Below are 22,805 nucleotides of genomic sequence, written 5' to 3'. Positions count from 1 at the left end.
TTTGAATTAATCTATGGACTTGCGTTGCGGTGTGCGTCTTGTGTCACATTTTACAATCACAGTAACCCACAGCTGCACTCTAGGTAATTACTGCAGAAATGTTTACACCCAGGATATATCATTCTGAGTTGCACTGTATCCCAGAGCACTTCTTAATTCATGCAGTGCTTATGTATTATCCACGAGTAGCTAGCAATTATTTGTTAATCACATACCTCAGTAAGATGACTGTGCTTTCCATATGCATTTACAGCTTTTTTTCTTCCAGTGTCTCTTAGGCTCTGAGAATATGTGGCTGATTTACATTATGTTTGTTTCATGCTATCTCCCAATCTTCTGCTTCTGTACAGTGCATTTAGCTAGCGCTCGCCTGGTCCCAGCTCTTTTGTTTTCTGTCACCATGCCCTCAGTGTTTGGAGCAATGATCAAGTTTCCAAAGTTCTCTCTTACCTGACCATTGACTCTTTTGTTTTTTAAGTCTTATTTCATGTGCTGGTCTGCCTTCCCTCCAAGCAGTCCAAAAGATTTCTGTAAAATTCAGCATCAGTGCTCTTTTTTTTCTCTCTTTTCTCATTCTCTCTTCTAATACTAATACAAGGCCTTTCAGTAAAGCTAGGTTTTATGTCTTAGTTTTTACTTTGGAGTAAATATTGTCATCATTTCTATTTCACAGATTAAAAACCAAACCTTTTTTTTTTTTTTTTTTATAGGCTGACACAGAAGACAGCAACAAAAATTGTCATTGTTAAAGTGTATTTTCAAAGTATAATTGACACTTTTATTTATTGGAAAAATCTTTTTTTGAATGAAGGAAGTAGGCAATTGCTTTGGTACCATTTCTGACAAAGGTTAAAAATGCAGTTTGCTAAAAATCAGAAATGCTAAAGAAAAGAATCTTTGTCATTGCACAACTAAAGAAAGGGCTTTCCTGAGGTTCATGCACCCTTGTGACAAGTGTCCTGATACATTTTCGAGAGGTTTTTGAGACTTAATGAGTTTTTTTTTTTTCATAGAGTAAAACTCAGTAGCTGCCTATGGAGTCTGGGCTACAGAAGCCACAAAGCTTTGCTACATGGAGTCTTTCCCTTCCTTACAGGTGTTCCACGACATTGCCTATAAAGCCAGGGACCGGCAGGACCTGATTGCTGGCATCGATGAGTTTCTGGATGAAGTCATTGTGCTCCCCCCTGGGGAATGGGATCCAGCCATTAGGATAGAGCCCCCCAAGTCTCTTCCATCTTCAGATAAAAGGTACCGGCAGGAGACGGGCAGGGTTATCTCTGTGATGAAGGACAGCACATCTCACTTCTGAAAAGCTGGCAAGAAGACAAGCTGCAGTGGGTTTATCAAGTAACTGCACTGTGACCTGTGTCTGTGCCTCCTTCTCTAGAAAGCACTGGAGATATTTTAAGGTCTTTCTTAATAAAGTGGAGAAGGTTGTTCTTGCAGTTCTGTACCTTTTGGGTGGTGGTGCAGGGACACGATGATATACATGATATAACGAGTATCCAGATACTCTGGGGGTTCTGCTTGCCCTTTCTAACATGCTATGTTCCATTCGGGCTGCCAGTAGGCCAGCTTGCAAGTCTCCTTCATATCACACGGCTTCAGGAAAGGCTGTCTAACTCTTGGCTGGCAGAACTCTATCTGTGTTTTGTTTTGTGGAGCCATCAGGCAATGCGCTGAGCCTCAGCTTGGCTTGTGTTCTTGCTTAGGAAAAACATGTACTCTGGTGGAGAAAATCTGCAGATGAATGGAGACACGCCTCATGACGGAGGACACGGCGGTGGGGGCCATGGGGACTGTGAAGAATTGCAGCGAACTGGCAGGTCAGTAACACTTCTCAGCATGATGGAGCTGGTGAGATCCATCCACAGTGGCAATGTTTACCTTTCAGAAAAGTTTCATCGTTTCATCTATGCACCCCAGAATACTGTTTGAATTTACACAGGTTGAGCTGTGACCCCCCCCAGAATACCCAGAAAATGTGGTTTTGAGTGCCCAATTTGAGACTGAATGGTTTTGAAATCCAGCCCTGACAAATTACAAAGCATCTTAAATAAGGCACTCAAAAATGAAAGAAGGTACTTGCTGGCTATTGAGAGTCGGTGTGCCTGTGAAGTTAGACAAAGCCGTGAGGGATGGAAATGTGGCAGGTACAGCTCCATTTTGCATTCAGATTGCTGGAAGTGCTTTAGCCAGAAGCAGTGAAGTCGTCTTTTCCAGACATTCCTGTTACAGTGCAATTGAATAGATGAAGGCTTTTATAGGATAGAAATACATAAGGTAACAGAGCCTGAGGCCTTCCTCTCTGCTTTATTGCTCTGTTTCTATGCCACATAAAAGTCCACTGGAGTGGGAATGCAGGTGGCTGTAAAACAGCACACTCAGCACTTCAGGGGCAATTTATTGTGTTGCTATTGTGACCTCCCTCCCATGCTATATTTTTTGAGGTTTTAGCAGAATATCTAAATTCTAGTGGAAAAATCTGAAAGCCTGAATTTATACAGTAGTGCATACAAGGCAATTAATAAGTCCTCGTTCTGGGTCAGAATGTAATAGGTGCTTACCCACCCCGTAGCTCTGCGTAGTGTCTGACCAGTCCTGCAGCGATGCTGGTGTGGGGTTTTCTGGTCGGTGTATAGCCCAGGAGACAGCTGAATTGTGGTGTGTCAAACACCTGTGAGTTGTTTATGTCAAACACCTGTGAGTTAGTGTTGGTGGTGAACTGTATGCAAGGGAACAAGAGGCAAAACAAAAACAATTTTCATTTTAGTAGAATCAGAGCTATATGGAGTTCCTAAGAGTTAAATACTGTTTTGCCTAGATTGTAAAATAAATAAATAAATAATAATAATAAAAAAAAATGTCTGGAAGTGCAGCTCTTTTGCTGTCCAAGATGATTTCACTTAGTTGCATTTTTACTCCCAGTTCTTTTTCTGGTTAATAGGTTGAAGCATTTTTTCCATTTAGCAGATTGTTTGGCTCACCCAACCATTGTGTCTGCCATGTGGAGAAATTTAGGCAAGGGTTTAGACTAGAGTTAATATATTTTATTACATCAACCAATATAATTGTAAAAAAACAGACCAGCTTCCTGAACTGCAAACTTTTGTGGTCTGTTTAAGCATGAGTACAACTTGTGTTTCTGAAATTTGTCTATCCAGCAGCATCACGTGGTCAAGATGCTATCTTTCTTTAAAACCTTATCTCAGTGATATCCCTGGATCATCGCCACTGTGATAAGACTTATGTAACATGATGACCTCACTCCTTTCAGATCATCCTTCACTTCTGGCAGTGCTTCTCATTGCTTATCTTAGTGACTTTCACCATAAAACATTTTACACAAGTCTCCTCTTGCTTGTCTTTTCAGGTTCTGTGGTGGCTTAATCAAAGACATAAAGAGGAAAGCACCGTTCTTCGCCAGTGACTTCTATGATGCTTTAAATATCCAATCCCTTTCAGCCATTCTTTTCATTTACCTGGCCACAGTGACCAATGCTATCACTTTTGGAGGACTGCTTGGTGATGCTACAGAAAACATGCAGGTTAGCAGCAGCTATCAGAAGCAACAAATCAGAGCTGACTTGTCATACTATCTACGGTCAGAACTGACTTCTGGGTACAATTAACAGAGGTATCACGTTCTTCCACTGAAAGCTGGCTTTCGTTCTCTGCTGTTGGATGTCTGTCCTTTGAAAAATTGTACAAAGTTACCTTAAATGGTGTTTGAAAGGTGGCCAAGCAACAGAGAATTTAGCATCCTTGCTCCTTCTATATAGAGAAGTTCTTTGGATCTACTCTCTGTGTTTTGTCTTGGTTGTACTGTTTCAGTCAAATTAAGTTTACTAAGTCTGATTCAGACTTTCCATGTCATCAGAGCATAGCGCCGTATTCTCTGCATGATTCTTGCAATCTCTGGACTTCTGCCTCTCTGGTAGAAAGGAAATACTAAGATTCATAGGAAAGCAGTGAATTAGGTGATGTGGTAGCAGAAAAAAATGCAAGTTCTTAAGAAATACAAATTCTGTGATAATGGAAAATCAGATTCTGGGAAGCATATTGCATATCTGGAGACCAAATGGATCAGTGCTAAAGACAAAGGTAGGGGCTTCAAGGCATGGCTCAGTTTTACATGAACTCTAAAGGAAGGGATTTAGTTTTAGCACTGCTCTAGATTGTGTTTGACAGAGCAGAATTATGCTCTGAGAGAGTGCTTTAGTAGTTCCTTTTTTTTTTTTTTTTATGAGGAAGAAAATGTAAGAGCTTTTATTTAGACAGTTCAATGCAGCCGTGTTTGAATGTCCTAACAATAATCAAGCTTGTAGCAAGTGACTGAATTATTCATTTATGCAAATTTAATTTAAACAAACATAGAAAAGGGGGCATCTATCCAGACCTCTCAACTTCCTTATCATAAATTACTGGCTAGAGGAAGAGTCAGTGGCTGGCGGAGTGCCAAACATCCTCTCCCCATACAAATACGGTTTTCCACTTCCAAAACTCAGCTACTCAGCAGTTGTGCGAACAGATGCATGATGCACGCCCTTAAAAAGAGATAATAGCACATGGAAGTAGAGAATGAAAAAGCCTCCAGGACCCACCATAGATGATCACTCTTCTGTCATAGAGCAGCAGGGGAATGCCTGCCTGCTCTGTAGCTGTACATGGTACAATATTTAAAATAGGGAGAGGAAGGGGAAATGCTACCTGATTCAAATTTAGTGCACATAATCTTGTACTTGTGCCAAAAAAGTCCTTCTTGATCCCTTTGTATCCAGTAAATGTCTACTGTCAAGTTGGAAAATATTTTTGTCACTGGAACACGGACAGTATAGGTTCTTAGTGCTCACAGACAAAAAACAACCCTCAAGAAATTATTATTAAAAAAGCACTCTTTGTTTCAAGAACTTGGAAATGTGTCATTCATCTTACAAATGGTAAAACCACTTTCCTTGGGAGAATTTCTGCTACCAGGGTCCACATTAGAAAACGGGGAAGGAAAGCAGAGATAAAACAAGGTAGGCCTCCAGGAGAAGAGCTGGCAGTCCCTGGGTTCTGGGAGGACCCCTCTGCTGTCTTCTATTTGCCAGGGATTGATGCATAAAGGTTTTTTGCTTCCACGTCTCTTCTGCTGGGGTGAAGTTCTTCCAAGAACCTCATAAACCTTCTCGATGTGATTATATCTTGAGTACGTGACCTTCCTCTGATTTATTCTGGCAGTCAATCTGTTGAACATGACAGTCTCATTTCACCAAAATATTATTGAGACTGAGCTGTATAAGAGGGGAGACGCAATGTGGGAGAAAGGTGAAAGAGAAAACACTGCATTTGGTTCATAGTTTTCCTCTGCAGTAGATAAAACCCAGCATGAATTTCCCTACTGCTCAGAGAGGAAAAAAAAAAAAAAAGAAGAAGAAAAAAAAATAGCAGGTCCCTAGAAAGACAAAAGCTGCAGGAACAGCCTGTTTTGAGCTCAGTGATTTATTCTCCGTGGTGAAAAGGGAAACCATTGATGCTTTGCATTTAAAAATATCACTTTGGTAACAGGGAAGTTCTGGAGCAAATATAAACACAGCGTAGCCGTTTATGACAAAAATTCCAGGAGAAGCAGAAAGAAAACACAGAAGTCCTGCTGAATGTTTTGTCCCTTGCTTCTCAGATGTGTGTTCTCAGTGAGGAGGGATTAGCCTCTCAGATATTTCTCTCCAGGCGTAGCAGCTTGCAGAGCTAAAATTGGCCTGTTCATACATTTTGGGGCCTTGTTTAATTCAGTCTTTCTAAAATTTCTCTGCTGAACCTGTTCCTCATAGTTGCAGATATGTTGAAAGCTTTCACAGACTCAGAGCAATCCTATGTAAGTGATTTGAAATTGTTCAGAGAAACTGGGTGTATTTCATTTTGCTGATGGTCCAAGGTTTAGAGAGTCCGGGCACAACTGGCTTTTCTTTGGCCATCTCCATTCAACAAGCCTTTATTCACCACCCTTGTTTGAAAAGGAGTTGGGTTTCCTTGGCTGCTGTGGGAGTCTGGAAAGGTCTTTGGCTGCTGGTTTTAAGCAGAAGAGTAAAATTGTGTGTTCTTTATGCTCAAATGCTCCTGTAATGTCAATCTGAGTGAAATGTCCCAAGCTACCCAGTTAAAGTTGCTCCTCCAGGGAGCTGTTCAGTGGGATCAGAGTCCGGGTTTATATCAAGTGTTCTTCAAACCATTTTGTATTTCTGCAGTGGATGAAGTTAATTCAGAAGTGTGCTTTTCTGCAAGGCATCCAACAGAGTGAGCTGCACTGAATCTTCACAGCCAAAAATGCAAGGCAGGGAAAGTAATGCAGGGGCAAGACCTGGCCTTCACAGGAGGCTCCAGTGTTGTGAAGAGACAAAGAGAGAGCTCTTTGTCACAGGCCATCTTCCCCAGGATGTTTTCACATTGGCAGAGCTTCATTGACTACTAGTTTACATCAGCTTCTACGTCTGAGCAGCAGCCTGTAAAAATTTTCCTCCCAAACATTTTGTCTTTATAGAACACAGTAATTTTGAGACTGCCACATTTGTGCTTCTTGTTTCTTGTAAACAGTTATGTGACCACCCCTGGATCAGGCGCTCCAATTGCCTGGGCCATGCTGTCTGTCCTGGAGAGCCTGACATGGCCAACGTTTCTTTAAAAGCTCACTTCAGAGTTTTATGTTTCTGAGAAAAGACACTATTCTTAGCTGCAGACATGTGGAAGAATGCAGGGGAAAAGAGATTCCAGATGCACTGGCCGTGAGGGCCCTCTGTGAGTAATGCAGAAGGAGCGAAGGGGGATCAGCTGCACGAATGCCATTCCTTTTGCTGAGAGCAATTGTCTCATCCTCACAAGTCCCCCAAAGGCAACAAGCAAATGCTTGTAGGCTCTCGTCTCTATCCCCTGTAAAAAAAAAAAAAAAAAAAAGTGCAATCTTTGTACGGTAGTACAGCAAGCAGATCTCCCTTGCTCTGACCCCTGCAAGGACATGGCTGTTATGATGGGCTTTACCAATAGTAGTTAGGAATGGAAAAGACCAAGAATGGCACCTCCTGCCAAGGCAAGGTTGTTTGCATCCACTGCTCACATCGGTAGTTTTCTTAGATTGACAGGTGACTGAACACGTGGCAGAAACCAGACTGCTTTTAAATTTTCCTGCTATTTGCTTCTCTGCACAGCTGCCTTACTGGTGCTTTCATTAGCCTGCAATAGCAGTTACCTGGTTGCTGATATTTTGAGATCAGGTATGTGGCCAGAAAAATACTTCCTGATGGCTTCATAGAAAGTTCTGCTAGTAATTCAGTAGATAAAATTTTTCTGCTCTACATAGTGACATCCTGGTTTGACATGTGATGGTATGAATATACTTTTCTCACTGTAAACAGAAAGTTGGGTCTTTCCAAGAAATAGAGCCACAAAACTTAAATTCTTTGCGTTACCACTGATAAGTCAGAAAAACTGCAGCCCCAACCCTGCAGTCTGTCATGGATGGAGAGAAGGATCAGCAATTTCTAATTGCTGGCTGCGTAGCACGTGCAGAATTCAGGCTGCTGATTCAGACGCAACCACAGTGAGGCATTTAAGTCTATGCTGAAATCTGCCCCTGGTTGTTGGGTAACTGCTCTCAGTAAGAGTGACAAACACAGCCTAAATATAGAGTCTAGGTTCAGTTTTCAGTTGAAGAGCGCTTAACGCTAGCGCTTAAACGCTAGATGTATCTTGCAGATTAGTTTGCAGAAGAGCAAATGAGGTTAGGTCCATCTATTTTTGCCTTTTTTGTTAAATGATGGATGCTCTGTCAATAATCATGTTACTGGCAAGAAAATACGACATTTATATTGCACCCGCAGCTTGCATTTTAAAAATAGATATTGCCCAGCTATAGTTTAGATGAAAATCCAAGAACACATCAAGCACACTCATTTATCATTCCCCAGTGAAGCTGTTTTGCCACACGTGCCAAAGGTAATTGCAGAGTCCATTATACATGGAATTTATTACTTGCTGGTGACATCTGATGAACTTGGGTCTCAACACATGACTGCTGGATGAAGTAGCCTTGTTTGGTTCGTGTCTCACTTACTAGAAAAACTATTTGAAAGAGAGGCATTTTGTTCATTTAGGTGTATCTGTTCTTTTGGAGGAAGGAAATAAAAAGCCCTCTGATGTTCTGGAGGGCACCAGCACTGCTCTTTAGCCATGCTCTGCCCTGTCTGAGCCATGTGTGCCTTTACTGTCAAAGATGTGGGAGATCTTCAGTGAGTTCTCATATCCTTTTAAGTCCTCTTTGAAAACACATTATTTCCTTTATCAAAGATAAAATATAGCGTTATTAAACTCCAGGCCTCAGAAATAACTATGGGGGTTGGTGGTTATCCTGGGTAAGTGTGAACTGTCGAGATGAATGCCTTTTTGTGTGGCTGCAGGAGAGGACTGAAGATGGTCTTCCCTTAGTCTCGGACATAGCAGCATACAGCACACTGCAAGTCACTGCTGGAACGACTGATTTTCTTGCAGCAGTGCTAACAGAAAGGGTTATTCAGTAGAACTAACATCTCCACTATGTCTACCACAGGGTGTGTTGGAGAGCTTTCTGGGCACAGCAGTCACCGGAGCGATATTTTGCCTTTTTGCTGGTCAGCCGCTCACAATTTTGAGCAGCACGGGACCTGTCCTTGTCTTTGAACGGCTTCTCTTTAACTTCAGCAAGTAAGTGAAAGGGTGAAGGGTGGGCGGGAGGAGGGGAGTAATGTCTCACACTAATAAAATACTAGTTAGGGAACAAGATGGCTTGTGGTGGGGAAGGAGGGGGGTTAGTGCATGAAGTGAAACATCGCTTTTTTCCTTGTTGAGACTGCACTGCTGTCATCTCTGAGATTTTCACAGTCATGTGTACCACCGAGCACTGCCAAGTGAGAGCAAAGAAAGCAATTCCAGCCCTCAGGGATTTCCCTAACAGGATCCCTGAGGTCACCAGGTTACCAAAAACTTGTCCTTAAATTAGTATTCATTTGAAGTAATTGCTATAACTAATAAAAGTACCTATGATATAAACAGCTACACAACTCTGTACCCAGAATTCCTAGGTGGAGTTGTGCTGCATTAAATGCTTCTGTTTGTTTTTTTTGTCTTTTAACTAGCATAAAGCAGTTCTGCTCCCTCCTAACAGCATTAGCACATATGCTGTGCTAAGGGGAAGCCTGTTCTATTAGGTGTTCTCATTTGTTATTTCCGTATCTGCAATGCTGGGAAAATATAATGAGAATCCCTAACGGCATCAGCATATTCATTGGTAACTTTACTTGTAGGACTACTGATATTGTGGAGGGTGTTTAGAAAATAGATAACGTTGGGTTATACAGAAAATACTCCAGATCTCATGGCCCACTTTTCACCCATCAGGGAGAGTTCACAACACCACAAATACTTATATTGCAGGACAAAAAATCAAAGGCTTTTGGATTGGTGTTGCTGAGCTTTCTTTCAAAAGCAGTCACCCATTATGTGGAACAGATCTTTTGCCAATTGTAGTTATTTTTAGAAAATGGCTATTGAATTACTAAGATAAACATGGCTGCAGGTTGCAATAAGGCAGGAGGTATACTACAGGACTGGCTCTTTAATCTCCTTCTTCATTACATGTGGGCTATGTGGGTACTTATTCAGAAATAATTGAGCAGATGCAATATGACCGTGCTTTTCCTATGAAAGCCCTACACATCAGAAAAGTCTTCTGAGGTACAGAGCTTCTGGAAAGCAGACAGTATTTTTACACATGATGCCACTTCATCTGGTTCCTAAACTCCATTGATAATGCCTGTGGCAGCATAAGCTGTGTCTGCAAATGTCCTACAACTCGGGGTGCAATGGGCACGGTCTGATTCTTGTGCCACACTGTCAAAGCTATTTTAATCAGTATTATTGGGTTTGAAGAGCCAATTCTGGCTTCATTAGAGCCATATTTATACCAACACAGGCAGAGGTTCATCTTGGAGTCAAGGATGCCAGGGAGAGACTTCTTGTACCTTAAAACAGTGTGCTGTCTCCTCCTGCCTGGCTCTGGGACTGCCGTTGTCCTTGGCACTGTCTGCACAATCATGTCCTGTTTGTGTCTGCTTTGCAGGTCTGCCCAGGTGCTGCACCTGGAAGAAAAAAAAAAAAAAGCAAGATGGAAAAAAACTTCCTGTGGCTTTGGGAGGGAGGAGGTGGTTATTTTTAACTAGAGGAGGAGGTGGTGGTTATAAAAGCTATTGTCCTAACAACCTGCTGGAGCAGAAGGGCAGGATTTTTTGAGGGACTCTTTCTCAAGGAAATTTTCACAAGGAAATTGGAATCAAGTACTGTGATTTTCAATAATGCATTTGTGGTTGTTCATATTCACAACACCCTGTTTCCTGCTGGGAGCAAAATGAGAAAGTTCTCCCATCTACTGATTCATTTAAAGAGTGTGTGTACAGATACCTAAGAAAGCCTCTGTTGAATGACAGCAAGCATTCCCAAAAGCAATTCAGAATACATCACGATCAGGTCTTCATTACTAGCACAGTGCAGTTCTGTATTGTCCTGTTCTGCAGATCCCATCCTATTTCTCTGCTCTCCTCCCCCCATTTGGTAAATCAAACATTAAAACTCTGCTGTGAAGAATTTGGTTGGCAATATATAATAAAACACTTATATTTGAATTTAAACTCAATTTGCTGCTGATTAAATTAAAGAACTGAGGACTTAGGTTACTTTAGGTTATGAAATGTCCTGTGCATTTTCATTTGCTTTATAAGTTTCAGAACCGCTGTGGAAGTTTGAGGGGTAAAAACAAAATAGTTCAAAACTTTCAAGCTTCTTGAATTGGGTGCAGGACAATATCTGGGCTTCTGCCACCCATCTTCTTCACACTTGTCAGATGGACAATGGTTACTTCTCTCTAAGACACCGAGTCTGGATATTTCAGAGAGCTGTCACTGGGATCTTTTTTTTCCTTTCTCTTTTTCTAAATCATCACTCTATTTCTTGCTTGCTCCTTACTCCTCTTTCCAGGTCAGGCTCTGTGTGAGAAGGCTGCAGCCCTCTCTAAGCTTTTTGTCTACAGTAAGGAGAAAACATTGCAGAGACTTGTTTTGAATGCAGATGCCTGACACTGTCTTAGCCTACATGACATCAACCCAGGATCCTCACAGAAATGCGCAGTAGCAAGTCTTTACCTGGGATCTTGCCTAGTCTTCAGCATTTTCTCCAATTTTACAGTTACGAGGTTGTAGTTTCCCCTGTTTAGGTGCAGTTCCCTCTGTTCAGGTACGCTTGTTCTCCACTCTGCAGTTTTATACCATTCAGTAGAAAATTGTCCTCAAGCCCCTCTGTCTGCCAGCATTTCTGCTGGGGATGGGGTAGGTGCTGGGTGAATCCCAAAGCCCGGTACCAAACTGCTGCAAGGTTCAGTGCCCGTGGCTGAGTGCTGACAAAGGGTAGAGGTGTGTAAACAGCACACCGAGTCAGACCACGTCTACTTGGGTCTCTCCGACTCCTGGAAATAGTGTGTAAAAGCACACACGTGGGCCATGTAAGGTTACTTTCCACTATTACTACAAGTTTGAGGGAGTCCATCTGCAGTTTGCACTTGAATATACAGTAGAAGCAGCTTGTTGCCTGTTCTGAAGGCATCCTGTTTGCCAGGTTGCAGCTGCTCTGCCAGCTGTTTTGCCACTGAGCTAAAACCACCCTTGGTGCTAGGAGCTAAGCCACCCCTGAGGCACTCTCAATCCTCGGGAGGAGCTGATGCTGACCAGCGCCTTCCCTCCCAGTGCAAACAGGCCTTGGAAGGGTTTGTCTTCAGGGCCATCTAGCAATTCCCTTCTCTCTCATGCCTTTGAGAGTGGTTTGAAGTTGCGTTTATGCTGTTATGTTTCAGAGCTGTGGGTGGTTATCTGGTGCAGCCTGCATTCCTAAGGTGTTTTGAAGTGGGCTTTTGCTCCTTTGATTTATTTATTTTTAAGAGAGAAGTGCTCAGGTTGTTGGGGGAAAGAAAGGATAAACTCCTGGGCTCTGTCTCCTCTCCACAGCTTTTCAGTACTGTCAGAGACTTTGCTCTGAGGCTTTCCACAGAAACTGTCTTCCCCCCCTTCCTTTGCACACGGCGGTCTGGCAGGGCAGGGCAGGGCTACCTGGCTTCCATGGAAAAGCAGCCGGCTGTTATGGCTGGGGCTTGGCCCTGCTTCCTCCAGCTCCTTTCCCCAGAATGGTCAGTAATCTCCTTGGCCCGGCCTTACCTTCTTTGCTGTTTGATTTTCTTATTTCTTCGGGCTTAAAAGCCTCCCTTTGGACTTGCTGCTGTTAGGGTATGGCAGTCTGGAGCAGCAAACAAGGGGCAAACAAACTTCCCAGGAAGGAATGATAGGGTTCAGCCCATCACCCCCAGCAGCCTGCCACATCCTGGCACCAAGGGCTGGTCATTTTCTGCTCTGTGGTTCTTTATGTGCTGCTGGTACTTCCCTGAGATAATGTAAGAGCATGAGACGTGGAAATGCAGGCTCCTGAGTGGGAGGCTTGGCAGGAAATTGCTTTTCTAAAGGAGGTTTGTAAACTGTGGTTACATCTTCATCTGGTGGAAGGCTGTCTGAGTTCAGCTGCTCTTGGGCTGTGCAGCTGGATAGTTGGGCCTTTACAACTCTGTGTGTCTTTGCCAAGGGAGGATTTGTCCTGGGAAGCCTAGGAAGAGCTTGAATTCATTGGTAACATTTAACAGTGGAGGTGGAAGCAAGAATGATCACTTGTGCAAGCTTTTCTGCTACCTCAGCTATTAAATTGCACGAGGTACTTGTGCGGAGTTGACTGGCTGAAAACAGAGCTTAGCTCTTGGGAACACTTTTGTTTAGTCTAAATATGGCCAGGTCCCAGAGTCCACGCATTCTTCTTCCACTTCTCACTAGAAAGTGCAATTCTGTATGAATTTATCTAATCCTTGATATTTTCCTTTCCTGCTTCCACTGTTTTGTTGCAGAGACAATGATTTTGACTACCTGGAGTTTCGTCTCTGGATTGGCCTTTGGTCAGCCTTCCAGTGTCTCATTCTTGTTGCTACTGATGCCAGCTTCCTGGTCAAGTACTTCACACGCTTCACCGAAGAAGGCTTCTCCTCCCTTATTAGCTTCATCTTCATTTACGATGCTTTCAAGAAGATGATCAAGCTGGCAGATTATTACCCAATCAACTCGGAGTTCAAGGTGGATTATATCACACATTTCTCTTGTGCCTGTGAACCACTGGGTCCAGGTAAGAGAATGTTTTATTGGCTCTCCAATTTGCAGACAGAACATCTCATTTGTGTTGTTTTGTGTTGTTTTTAAATTGTGCCGTGGCCCAGATAATAATGTGGTAGATTAATTCTTTATCAGTTTTCTTCAGGTAGCCCATCTTTGCTTTATTTTCAAGCTGAGGGATGTATTTCACCCCAAGTGCCAACTGGAATTTTTTTCTAGCCAACCTTTCTGGCATTCCTCATGTGAACGCTGTTAAGAGCAGAGAAGCTCTCTCTGTACCTGTGTCTCCTCACATCCTTGTGGCCATTAATTCTGAGCAGCATCCCTCTGAGAAGCCTGTGAAGGGTGAGAAGTGAAGGGTAGGTCACTGCCGGGGTGCTTGGGTCACTCCTGATATCTACTGTACCATTTTGACAAGTGTAGGAGCTGGATTTATTCAGGGCGTTACCCAAACATGGGCGGTTTTGCACCTTTTGGCTGTGGATGAGTGGAAAAGCACAAACAATTCCTCATTAGAGTGGAAGGGAAATATATCCATCAGTTTAGCCTATCGCTAGAGCGTGGGCCGCAAGGCAAGCATAGCCAGAATACGTATAGATCTGGCAATACAACCGGGAACAAAAGGTTACAAAACCCAAATACAAACAGAAGCATGCTGGCTGTTACTGCTAGGGAAGTTGTAACCAGTCCTAGGATTCTTCAAACAATGAGGACTGAGTAAGAAACTTGGTTTGTACTCAAAGTAAACTTCAGGTTATCTTGGCATACCTGCCAAACAGGAAAAGCATCTGGCTGCTGCTAGCTGCCTCTTTGCAGGAGGTGTGAGGAACTGGATCCATATAAACCGTGTGCTTACATTAGTTATTAAATGCACAGTCACTGCAAGCACCCAATGCTAAGTCTGATTCTGCTTTCATCTGAATGGCAGGGCGCTTTCTCTCTTGGTGGCTCAATGGGTCAGCCAATTGTGTCTCTCCTGAACCATGCAATGCTGCAACAAATGTCTCAGTTTCCCAAATGAGTGCCCAGGGCACAGACCCACAGCATAGGGCAAATGTAGCGGTACAGCTCCAACGTGAAGAGGAAACAGAGCATGTGGCAGAAATCCACAGTTGTTGTTTCATTTTGTAACAGATTTGTGCCCAGAAATGCAATCTTGATCCTTACCTTCTAAGCAAGTGGTGGGAGGATTAGCGTATGTTGTTTGATAACAGCACATTACCACAGCCCCTTACTGCCATCATGCTCTTTTTGTCTTTTTTGCCTCCTAGCCAGATGTTTGTTTCAGAGGGTAAAGATGACTTGAAATCAAGCAATTCCCATAGCTTTGCGTGATGTGTCTGTGTAGTCAGAGCAGAAGTTTCACACAGTGGAAGTCTGGCTTCACTGGGTGCTTGTGCATGCATATGCACACATGCACCCTTACATCTGTGTGCGAGGTCCCAGCTCTTAGTGCCAACCCCACCACGTCTCGCCCTGGGCAGGGCTGGGCCAGTAGTTGAGCACGATGAACTTAGGTCTCCTGAAACAGGAGAGTTAAGGAGGGAGCAGTGCACCGCATGCTGGGCATGAGGCAGTGGATGGAGTTGAGCCCGCTGGCTGTATTATCTGGGACTTTATCAGGAGGGTGGAAGGAAGCTCATCTTCAAATGTTTCTTCCTTAGTTTTTCAAGTAACACTGAATAAATCTTGAATAGGAAGAGTGAGCACGTAATACTGGCCATACAGACAGCGATCTGTACATGTAGCCCTCCGGGCCATCTCTCCAGACACACCAACCACTCCTGCATAGACCTGTGCGAGTCTGTGGCACCTCAGGCATGAAGGCTTTAGCAGTATGAGTAATGTCTGAGTTTCAAAGGCTGCCAAAGTTGAGGGAGCAGATTGGAAACAACAAACTGTCTTGGAACAGAGCAGCAAACAGTGATCCCATATTTAAACTCAATCTAAAACAAGCTGGAAGAAATCTTGTGCAGATTGCTGGGGTTAAGGTATTCACAGAACTAGTGGCAGTAGATGGGCCCTTCTGCTGTTCTTATCCTTCGGTTGGGGACAGTTCAGCACCTTTCACAGGACTGAAATACTGCATGCACACCTATCTGTATAGCCGTGTCCGTGCATAACCCCAGACAGCATCCATAAGCAAAAGACAGCACAAATTTAATTCCTTCTCCTTACGAAAAGGCAGCTTTCCACATCAGCTGCTCATCATCACAGTTACAGAGGAAGTTCTCTCTCCTGCCATGCAACAGGTATCAGCAGCAAAGTTACAGACAACAGCCAGGAAACAACCCAAGCTAAATGCTTTCAGAAAGGGTTCCACAGCACCTCTTGGTTTGTTCTTTTTTGAAGCTAATGCATTTCTCTGTCTCCATACCTATAGACATGCAATAGGAGTCAGCCCATAACATTTCATACACAAAATGGAAGTGGCCTCATTCTCCATGTCGTGCATTTTGTAATGTAGAAGCAGAATATCGTTAGTTTTCCAGGGTATTTCTACCTGCTCTGCATGGTGTTGGTGGCCACACAAGGCTCAGGGAAATGGTGAATTGTGCCCCAGCAGCTGTGTGTGTTGTTTATTCTCTGGCTCTGAGGTGAATTCATTGAGGAGGATGCACAGCGTAAGCAAGTTCTGAATGTAATCCAAGGAGAGCTCCAATCCCAGCTGTATCGTGAACATCTTCAAAACAAAGCTCAAGACTGAAAAGGTTGCAGGTTTTGCAAGCAGGTATCAGAAGCCCATTAGGACATCAATTACCATTTTTGAGAATATTTACCCCCTGAAAGTTTGCAGGCTTTCTCTCGTATATCAGGAAAAGGAATAAACAGGCAAATGGCAGATTAGCAAAAGGGCATGCCCCGTTCTAGGAAATGATGTGTAATGTGGTAGCAGGCAATTGCTTTCCAGTGTTCCTCCTATAATGCAGATAACATACATCGCTGCTGGAGGTGTTATTAGCTGTGGCTGATAAGCTGTCAGAGGTTGTGCTGGGGACAAGGGGAGATTTTCTGTGTGCTTTTTTTTTTTTCCCCTCCTCAAAGTAAGTGCAGGTAAAGCTGTATTGCCTTTGTCACACTACAGCTGGCTGTTCTTCTCTCATGCTCTGATTCAGGCTTTTTACAGTTGTCTTTAATCTCTGTCATTGAGATCTGGCACCAGAGGCTTCACATCAGTGCCCAGCCTGCATTGCTCAGCTTCTGCACTGTGCTCTGCGTGCGCTCCCGCTAACAGAGACCTGAGGAGGGTGCAGAGCAGCATCTCACCCACCCCATCATGCCTTCTGGGGCAGGCAGTTGCTTCTCAGCCCACTTGCAGGGCCTTGGGCAGGCCACCAGCTTGTGCGTGCTGCCACTGCTCGTACGGATGCTGTTGCATTGGTGTTCCTACGGACACGTTCTAGTTTTCTTGGTTTATCTGGCAGGGTGCTAACTCGCTGGGAGTGTTTGGGTCCCTCAGGGTTGCTCCATCACAGAGTTTGCATGTCATGCCGCTGCCCATGTTTTGGAGAAGGTGAGGAATTTTTTTTCATTTAGGGCCAAATGGCCATTAGTTCAGGCGTGTAGGAGGACATCGCACAGGACCTTAAAGTAATGCCTTTGAAATCACTGATGGGATTTTTGTGTGCTCTGGAAATAATTAAACAGTGTGCCATGCAGGGGCTTCCCTTTGATCCCTGTACCTCCAGTCTGTGTCTTTGAGCAAACATTCACTGTTTTATAATGTGGGTGGAGAAGTTTAAACACAGAAACACACTCCATCCACTTTCAGGAACATTATCATCCACATAGCAACTAGTCAGAGCTGGAGTTAAAAGGACAGCTGCAGAAAGTTTCTCTGTGTACCAGTGGAGAAATCAGAAGCAGCAAAAGTAGCCCTTTGCACTCTTGGTGCATTCTGGGGAGGAAAAAAAAAAAAAAAGAAAGAGATTTTTAGATTTTGCTGACACTGTGCGTTCCTGTGATATCACACAGGAGTGGAGCAGGCAGCGAGGCAGGGAGGCCCTCTGAGGCTGGAGTATCTGGCAAAGCATAAAGGCTGTGTGCTTGCTGCAGGTTTTTTGGTTCTGGTGTGACAGTGCTGACACTCCTGTTGAACTCACCATGCTGCACCTGTCTGCTCAGAGTGGACAAACTTTTCTATACGGAGGGTTTTTTACCTGATCGGTCATGCCTCTGGAGAGAGTTTTGATTTGACAAGATGTCAGAAAAAGAGCACAAAACACTGCATTAACCATCTCTTCTCAGGCCTGATGTCTCCAGAAAAGGCTTGCAGCATTTTACAGGCTCAGCTCCATCCTTGTAGCATGGCTTATGGTTTGGCTCAGTTCTCACACCCAACTGGTGTCCTCGGGGTTAAAGAGTCCCTTGGCCACTCAGCATTTCTGTACCAGGCCTTTCTAAAGAGATCGGTGCCGTTGCAGGGAAGATGCCAGCACCAAAATCTGCGATTCTGCTTCCAGGCATAGCAAATTGATGTCTTGACAAGAATCATGAGATGTTACAAGGGTCTGGGAGGCTGCCTACATTTAATGTTGTTGTTAGTTATCTAGACCCTATTATGATTTCAGTAGTGTCAAAGATGCGCACACTTACACTTTCTCCAGCTAAACAAATGTGCCCTATACCGTATTTTAACAGAACCTTAATATTGCTACCAGACATAGAAGTACTTGCGAAATTTAAATAAAATGGGGGGACATACTTGACGAGCCAATTTTTAGGCAAGATGGCATTTCTAACTGAATTTTTAAATATAGCTCATATATGATCCTATGAATACAAAAGGAAAACATGCAACTATGTCACAGTGTATGTCTCCCCTTTTTAGCAAAATAAATGATCTTTATCATGGTAATTACAAAAACTTATCTATTTTTAAAGCCAAAAAGTGGGATTGTGCCACATTCTGTGATGCGTTTTGCTTTTCTTGATATTTTGAGGATGTATATGATCTTAAATTAATAGCTATGAGAGTTCTGTGTTCATTTTAATCCAGAAATCATTGGGAAAGTACTGCAAGAACACAAAATAGTAGGTTGTCTTTCTGTTTTTGTTATTTACAATGAATTAAAAAAAAAAACACCATCCCAGTTAGTTTAGTTTTGAATTGTCTCCCTTACTCTTTTTCCATTTTTGAAGACTTATGACCATTGCTCTTGAGTCACTCCAAAAAAACACTTTTGACTCTTTACTTGAGAAAAGAGATTGCAAATATTCTCTGTTGCTGCTTTACCACGATGGAATAACGAATGATTTAAGAGCTTAGATTTGCTTTCTTTCCGGGCCGTTTTGACACCGTGCTCTCAGTATTCTTTTTCTGTTCTCTCTTTCAGATAATAGCTCGTTATTTAATGGGACAACTGTGCCGTCAGCTGATGGGCTGCCCTATTCCTCTGTCGAGATGGTAAGTGAGGCTTCTAGGAAGGCAGGCTTTGAAAACATCAGCGTGGTGTTTGGTGACTGGGGAAGAAATGGGAGCTGGCATCCCTCCATCGCTCATGCTTTCACTCTGCAAAGTGACAGTGTTTAAGCAGCAGGCCAGCCACAACAGCAAGAGAGGAAATTCTTACTAATTTTTTTTTATGTTAAATAGAATCAACTGGCAGTCCCAAAATTGGGAAAATTTAATAGGTATTTATTCTGGTAGTGCTGTTCCAACCTTCCTTTGGGAACATGTCCTCCTGTAACCTGGCAGTTTGTGGCCATGACCTTCCAGAGTGTTGACGTAAGAAAAGCTTGCACAGTTGAAACCGAGGACAGCTTCCAACCCTGCTCTCCTCACTGAGCTGTGGTATGACAGAGCAAGCACTTTACAGCTTAGTTTTATTTCAGCTGTTCCTTCCAGTGGCATTGATTGAAAGTGCAGTTCATGGGCTTCTTCGTAGTTCGCCAGGAAATCTGCTGCCTGTTTTCACAATGGATTTCTCTTTCCCACTTCTGCATTTTACATTTTTGTCTTAAAATACACCTTTCCAAGGACAGAGTCTTGGAAGTCTATGAGGAAGTGTTTCTGCTGGGCCAAAGAGATCGGTAACTGATCACATGAAGAAAATCCTTGCACTGACACACACACCCCTTTGCCTGTGACACTACGAAAATGTTACACCGCAATTTATCCTCCAAAGATTTCTTGTAGTACCACATACAGAACACCACGTGTACAGTTGGACAGCAGTAATGACTTGTGCATGGTGGCCTCTGTCTTGCAATGGAGCTGTGTGTGTCAGCAGGAAGCACGTGGATGTCCCTGCGGATTAGTAGGATCCTCATGTGCAAACCTCATGGTGTCCAGAGCTGTAATGACACCAGTGGTGCCAGCCCTTCGTTTGGAAGGTCCTGTTTCTATCCCGGTCTTTGATTTTCTGTGGCTAGCACTAGCTTTTCCAGATTTCCCTCACATGGTGAGCTTTGGATGAAAAAGAAACAGATCTTGATAGCTTCAGAAGCTTCTGTGTTTCATGCACAGGAAGTTGAGAGAGAGAGTAGCAACCTTCCACTGAAGAATACAGATCCTACTTGCCTGTGTTTCTCTTAATGTGGTGGGCACTCTTGTGTGGCATCAGGTAGCCCAGCAGAAAGGGAAGGGTTTCTGGGCTTGGCATGCTGTGCAGGACCACTTCAGGCACTAGAAGTTAGACATAAACCTGAAGGAAAGGGCATCCCCCAAGGCCCCCAAAGGGTCGGCAGCAGCATGAAGAAATAGAAGTGAGGTCTCCTGATGCTGCACCTGATGTGCCCTTTACTGCTCCTTGCCATCTTCCCAGCCCCACCTCTGTCAGCTTGCTGTGGTGCTGAGCATCTGAGTTCACTGCTTCTTGAAGGGCTGAAAGTGAGGGACTAATTGTTCAGCTGCCCGTCACACAAAATAATGCTTGGGGAAGTGATGAGCAGCCCCAAGCTCTCATACAATGCCAGCCGTCAGGACGCCTAAATCCACCTGTCAAGAGGAGAGTGCCAGTTGCCACTTCTGTTTCATTAACGAGAACGACTCTTCTCATTATTTGTGGATTTAGCATTTGATTGACAGTCTCGGGAGAGAAGAGGTACGCATTAGAGGAAGGCAAAGAACCAAACTCAGGCCGGGAGACAAGAAAAAAAAACAAAAAGTTGTGTTTCCCAACTGTCCTTTGTCGGAACAGTAATTTTGACATCTCGGCCCTCCTTCCCCAAAACCCCATTTTGTGACACCCTTTCTGCCACCCGGTAGGGCTGGAGGCAGCTCCTGTCAGACCCGATTGTATCTCTGGCTGATTTTGCAAAGAGCCGGGGGGCCCTGCTGCCCCTGGAGGAACTGAACTCTCCTGCTTTAGCCCTGGTCCCTGCTGGGGAAGCAAGCCCCCGGCACAGAGCTTGGCTGTTTCCTTGCCTGCGGCAGAGCAAGCTGGGAGCCAGCACTAATTTTTTGTAGTTTCAAAGCAAAAGGAATGTCCAGGGACAAGAGACGAGGGTGTTGCGAGCAGGAAGAGCAGCCCTGCTACAAACCCTGCCAGATAGCTGGCCAGGGAGGTGAACGTGCTGTGACGAAGCAGGATCACTTTGGGGGGGATCTCCTATAGCTGGCAGCTCCCTCGTGTAGGAAGTGCCCCATATCCTTGTCCCAGCCTGAAAGCTGCAGCAGGAGAACTCGCTAAATAACATATCCTGGTGCTCAGAGCAAAGGCAACCCAAGCAGTCCTGGAGTTTTCCAGCTATTTTCAATCTGCTGGTTGGCCCTGTGTTTGTGTGCTGCCTTTTGTACGCTTGTCAGCCTCAAATAAGCTGCCAGCCAAATGTTTGGGTGGCAGTGAGCACTTCCAGGAGGGGCCACCGATTCATTTAGGCAGTAGGGTTGTGGGAAAAGGGATGCCCTCTTGTTTCTGCTCTTTGGTATCCCACACAGCAATCTTAACTACTGAACGCTTTTTGGGTTTTATTTCTGTAGCTCTAAAAATGCAAGTGCTGGTGGTTTAACTCTGTGGGAGGTATGCATGCAAATGCACGGTGCACAAAGTTTGCTCCAAAATACTTTTTTTTTCTGATGTCTGCTCTCCCCTCTGCTGCAGCCCTGAAGCCAACAGTCAGGGCAGACCTGCAGAAACCCTATTGATGAGGGACAATTTGGTGCTGCATGGTGCCGCTGAGAGACGCAATGCTGAGAGAGCAAATGTGTCGGCATCATGTCAAAACAAGAACATGGCTGGGTTTTTTGTTTGTTTGTTTTGTTTTGTTTTTCCTCGCTGCTATTACTGTCAGCACAATCATGCCTCAGTTTAGCTAGAGCTCTTTGGAGTCACAAAATTTGCTGTGGAGACTGAAGTTTATCGCGTGCAGCTTCTGATCACTTGCTAACCATCCAGTGTTTGGAGGCATATGGGAGGTACTTTACAATATACCCACATGAACAAGATACTAATAGATACTAATAGATATGAGGCCATGAAGCTTTAGTCTTCAGTGAGTACCTTCAGTATTTTCAAGATTTCTAATGTAACTTTGCTTAACTTACTTGTTGAAAATTTCCCTTATAAGCAACAACGTATTTTATATCCTACAGTTTTGCCTGAAGAACGTGCTTTTTCTGGTAAATTGCACGTTAGTCTGAATTATTCTGTGCCCATATTTGCAATAAGTTTTCTACAGCTGAAGTATCTGGAGTAAAATAAGCTTTTCTCTCTGTGTTATTTATTCACTTAGAGTTTTTGTTAAAAATCCGCTATCTCTAATTTTACGGTTCCTGGGTCTATGATTTGCTTCATTTGGGTTTTCATACAGAAACAGAGGAGTAGAGACAATGTGATTCCAAAACTCCCTGGACTGGCAGAAGTTTATAGGTACCTAAAATTACTTGAAACTTTTCTCGGTATTAACACACATGCTGTGAATTCCCTGTCTCCCCCATGACGGTGCTCTCTGGGTGCACCCAGAATAACCTCGCGAGCTCACTGCTTTGTGCACATTTATAGTCTTGGCCTCTCGTGCATTTGTATTTGTTCTATCCTCGTGGCTCTGCTGATGTTATTATGAATTATACAGGCTCAGGGAAAGGAAAAGACACTTCCTCAGGCTCTGCTCACCTTAAGCATTAGGACACAGATGATCATCTAACATGTCCTGTGAGGCTCTGGATTCCACAATGGCATTTTAAATACAAATAGTGCCTCCCTATCTGGCAACTGCAATCAGTCATCTTTAGTAACAAAGTATTCAAATCAGAATGGAAGTTATTAAAGGAAATTCGAATGTGAGATCTTATTTGCTAGTACTGTAAGGAAGAGACCCTCAGCTCTTGCTGAAATGAACTGAAATGATTGTATTTGTGTACGCTGCATTGAACCCCAGCAGGTGAGCTGGTGCTGTAGGACATTTTTGCAGTTTTGAGCACATTTCACCAGCTTGGCAGAGACCTGCTCTGCCATTGCTCTACTTTAGTAATTCTTCTACCCTGCTCAGGGACATTTACAGCATGCAAAGTACTCTGTATCCGGAGTACTTTGCAGGTGTATAGCAGAGAGTGAGGTTGGACATCAGCATCTTCCTGGCTGCTTTTCTGTAAACACAGAGGATTTG

At 43.8% G+C, this 22,805-nt stretch overlaps 1 protein-coding gene and 1 long non-coding RNA gene across 17 annotated transcripts in view; one reads left to right on the top strand and one right to left on the bottom strand.

Moving 5' to 3' along the window:
• The window catches only part of LOC106014628 (uncharacterized), a 78,369-nt gene that overhangs the window by 1,565 nt on the left and 53,999 nt on the right, over positions 1-22,805 (bottom strand). For 5 of the 7 annotated variants that reach the window (XR_011809334.1, XR_011809336.1, XR_011809340.1 and 2 more), the window contains 3 exons: positions 10,032-10,148; positions 2,571-2,728; positions 216-1,890 (listed from right to left, as the gene is read on the bottom strand). This is a non-coding gene — a long non-coding RNA (uncharacterized lncRNA). Of the gene's footprint in view, positions 1-215; positions 2,233-2,570; positions 2,729-4,925; positions 6,910-10,031; positions 10,149-22,805 lie in introns of those variants that run through there. The other 2 variants (XR_011809335.1, XR_011809339.1) reach the window with 2 other exon arrangements.
• SLC4A4 (solute carrier family 4 member 4) overlaps positions 1-22,805 on the top strand; it is a 235,204-nt gene that overhangs the window by 180,462 nt on the left and 31,937 nt on the right. For all 10 annotated transcript variants that reach the window (XR_011809315.1, XM_072038017.1, XM_038178960.2 and 7 more), the window contains 6 exons: positions 1,097-1,251; positions 1,716-1,829; positions 3,377-3,551; positions 8,582-8,715; positions 12,998-13,269; positions 18,593-18,663. Coding sequence is in view for 9 of the 10 variants with exons in the window: in XM_072038017.1 (XP_071894118.1) it covers positions 1,097-1,251; positions 1,716-1,829; positions 3,377-3,551; positions 8,582-8,715; positions 12,998-13,269; positions 18,593-18,663 (921 nt within the window). In the remaining variant the exon portion in view is untranslated. The remainder of the gene's footprint in view (positions 1-1,096; positions 1,252-1,715; positions 1,830-3,376; positions 3,552-8,581; positions 8,716-12,997; positions 13,270-18,592; positions 18,664-22,805) is intronic.

Source organism: Anas platyrhynchos, chromosome 4 (assembly GCF_047663525.1).
Source record: "Anas platyrhynchos isolate ZD024472 breed Pekin duck chromosome 4, IASCAAS_PekinDuck_T2T, whole genome shotgun sequence".
Classification (NCBI taxonomy): domain Eukaryota; kingdom Metazoa; phylum Chordata; class Aves; order Anseriformes; family Anatidae; genus Anas; species Anas platyrhynchos.
Note: the sequence above shows the minus strand (reverse complement) of the source record. Positions and strands in the feature narration are given on the sequence as shown.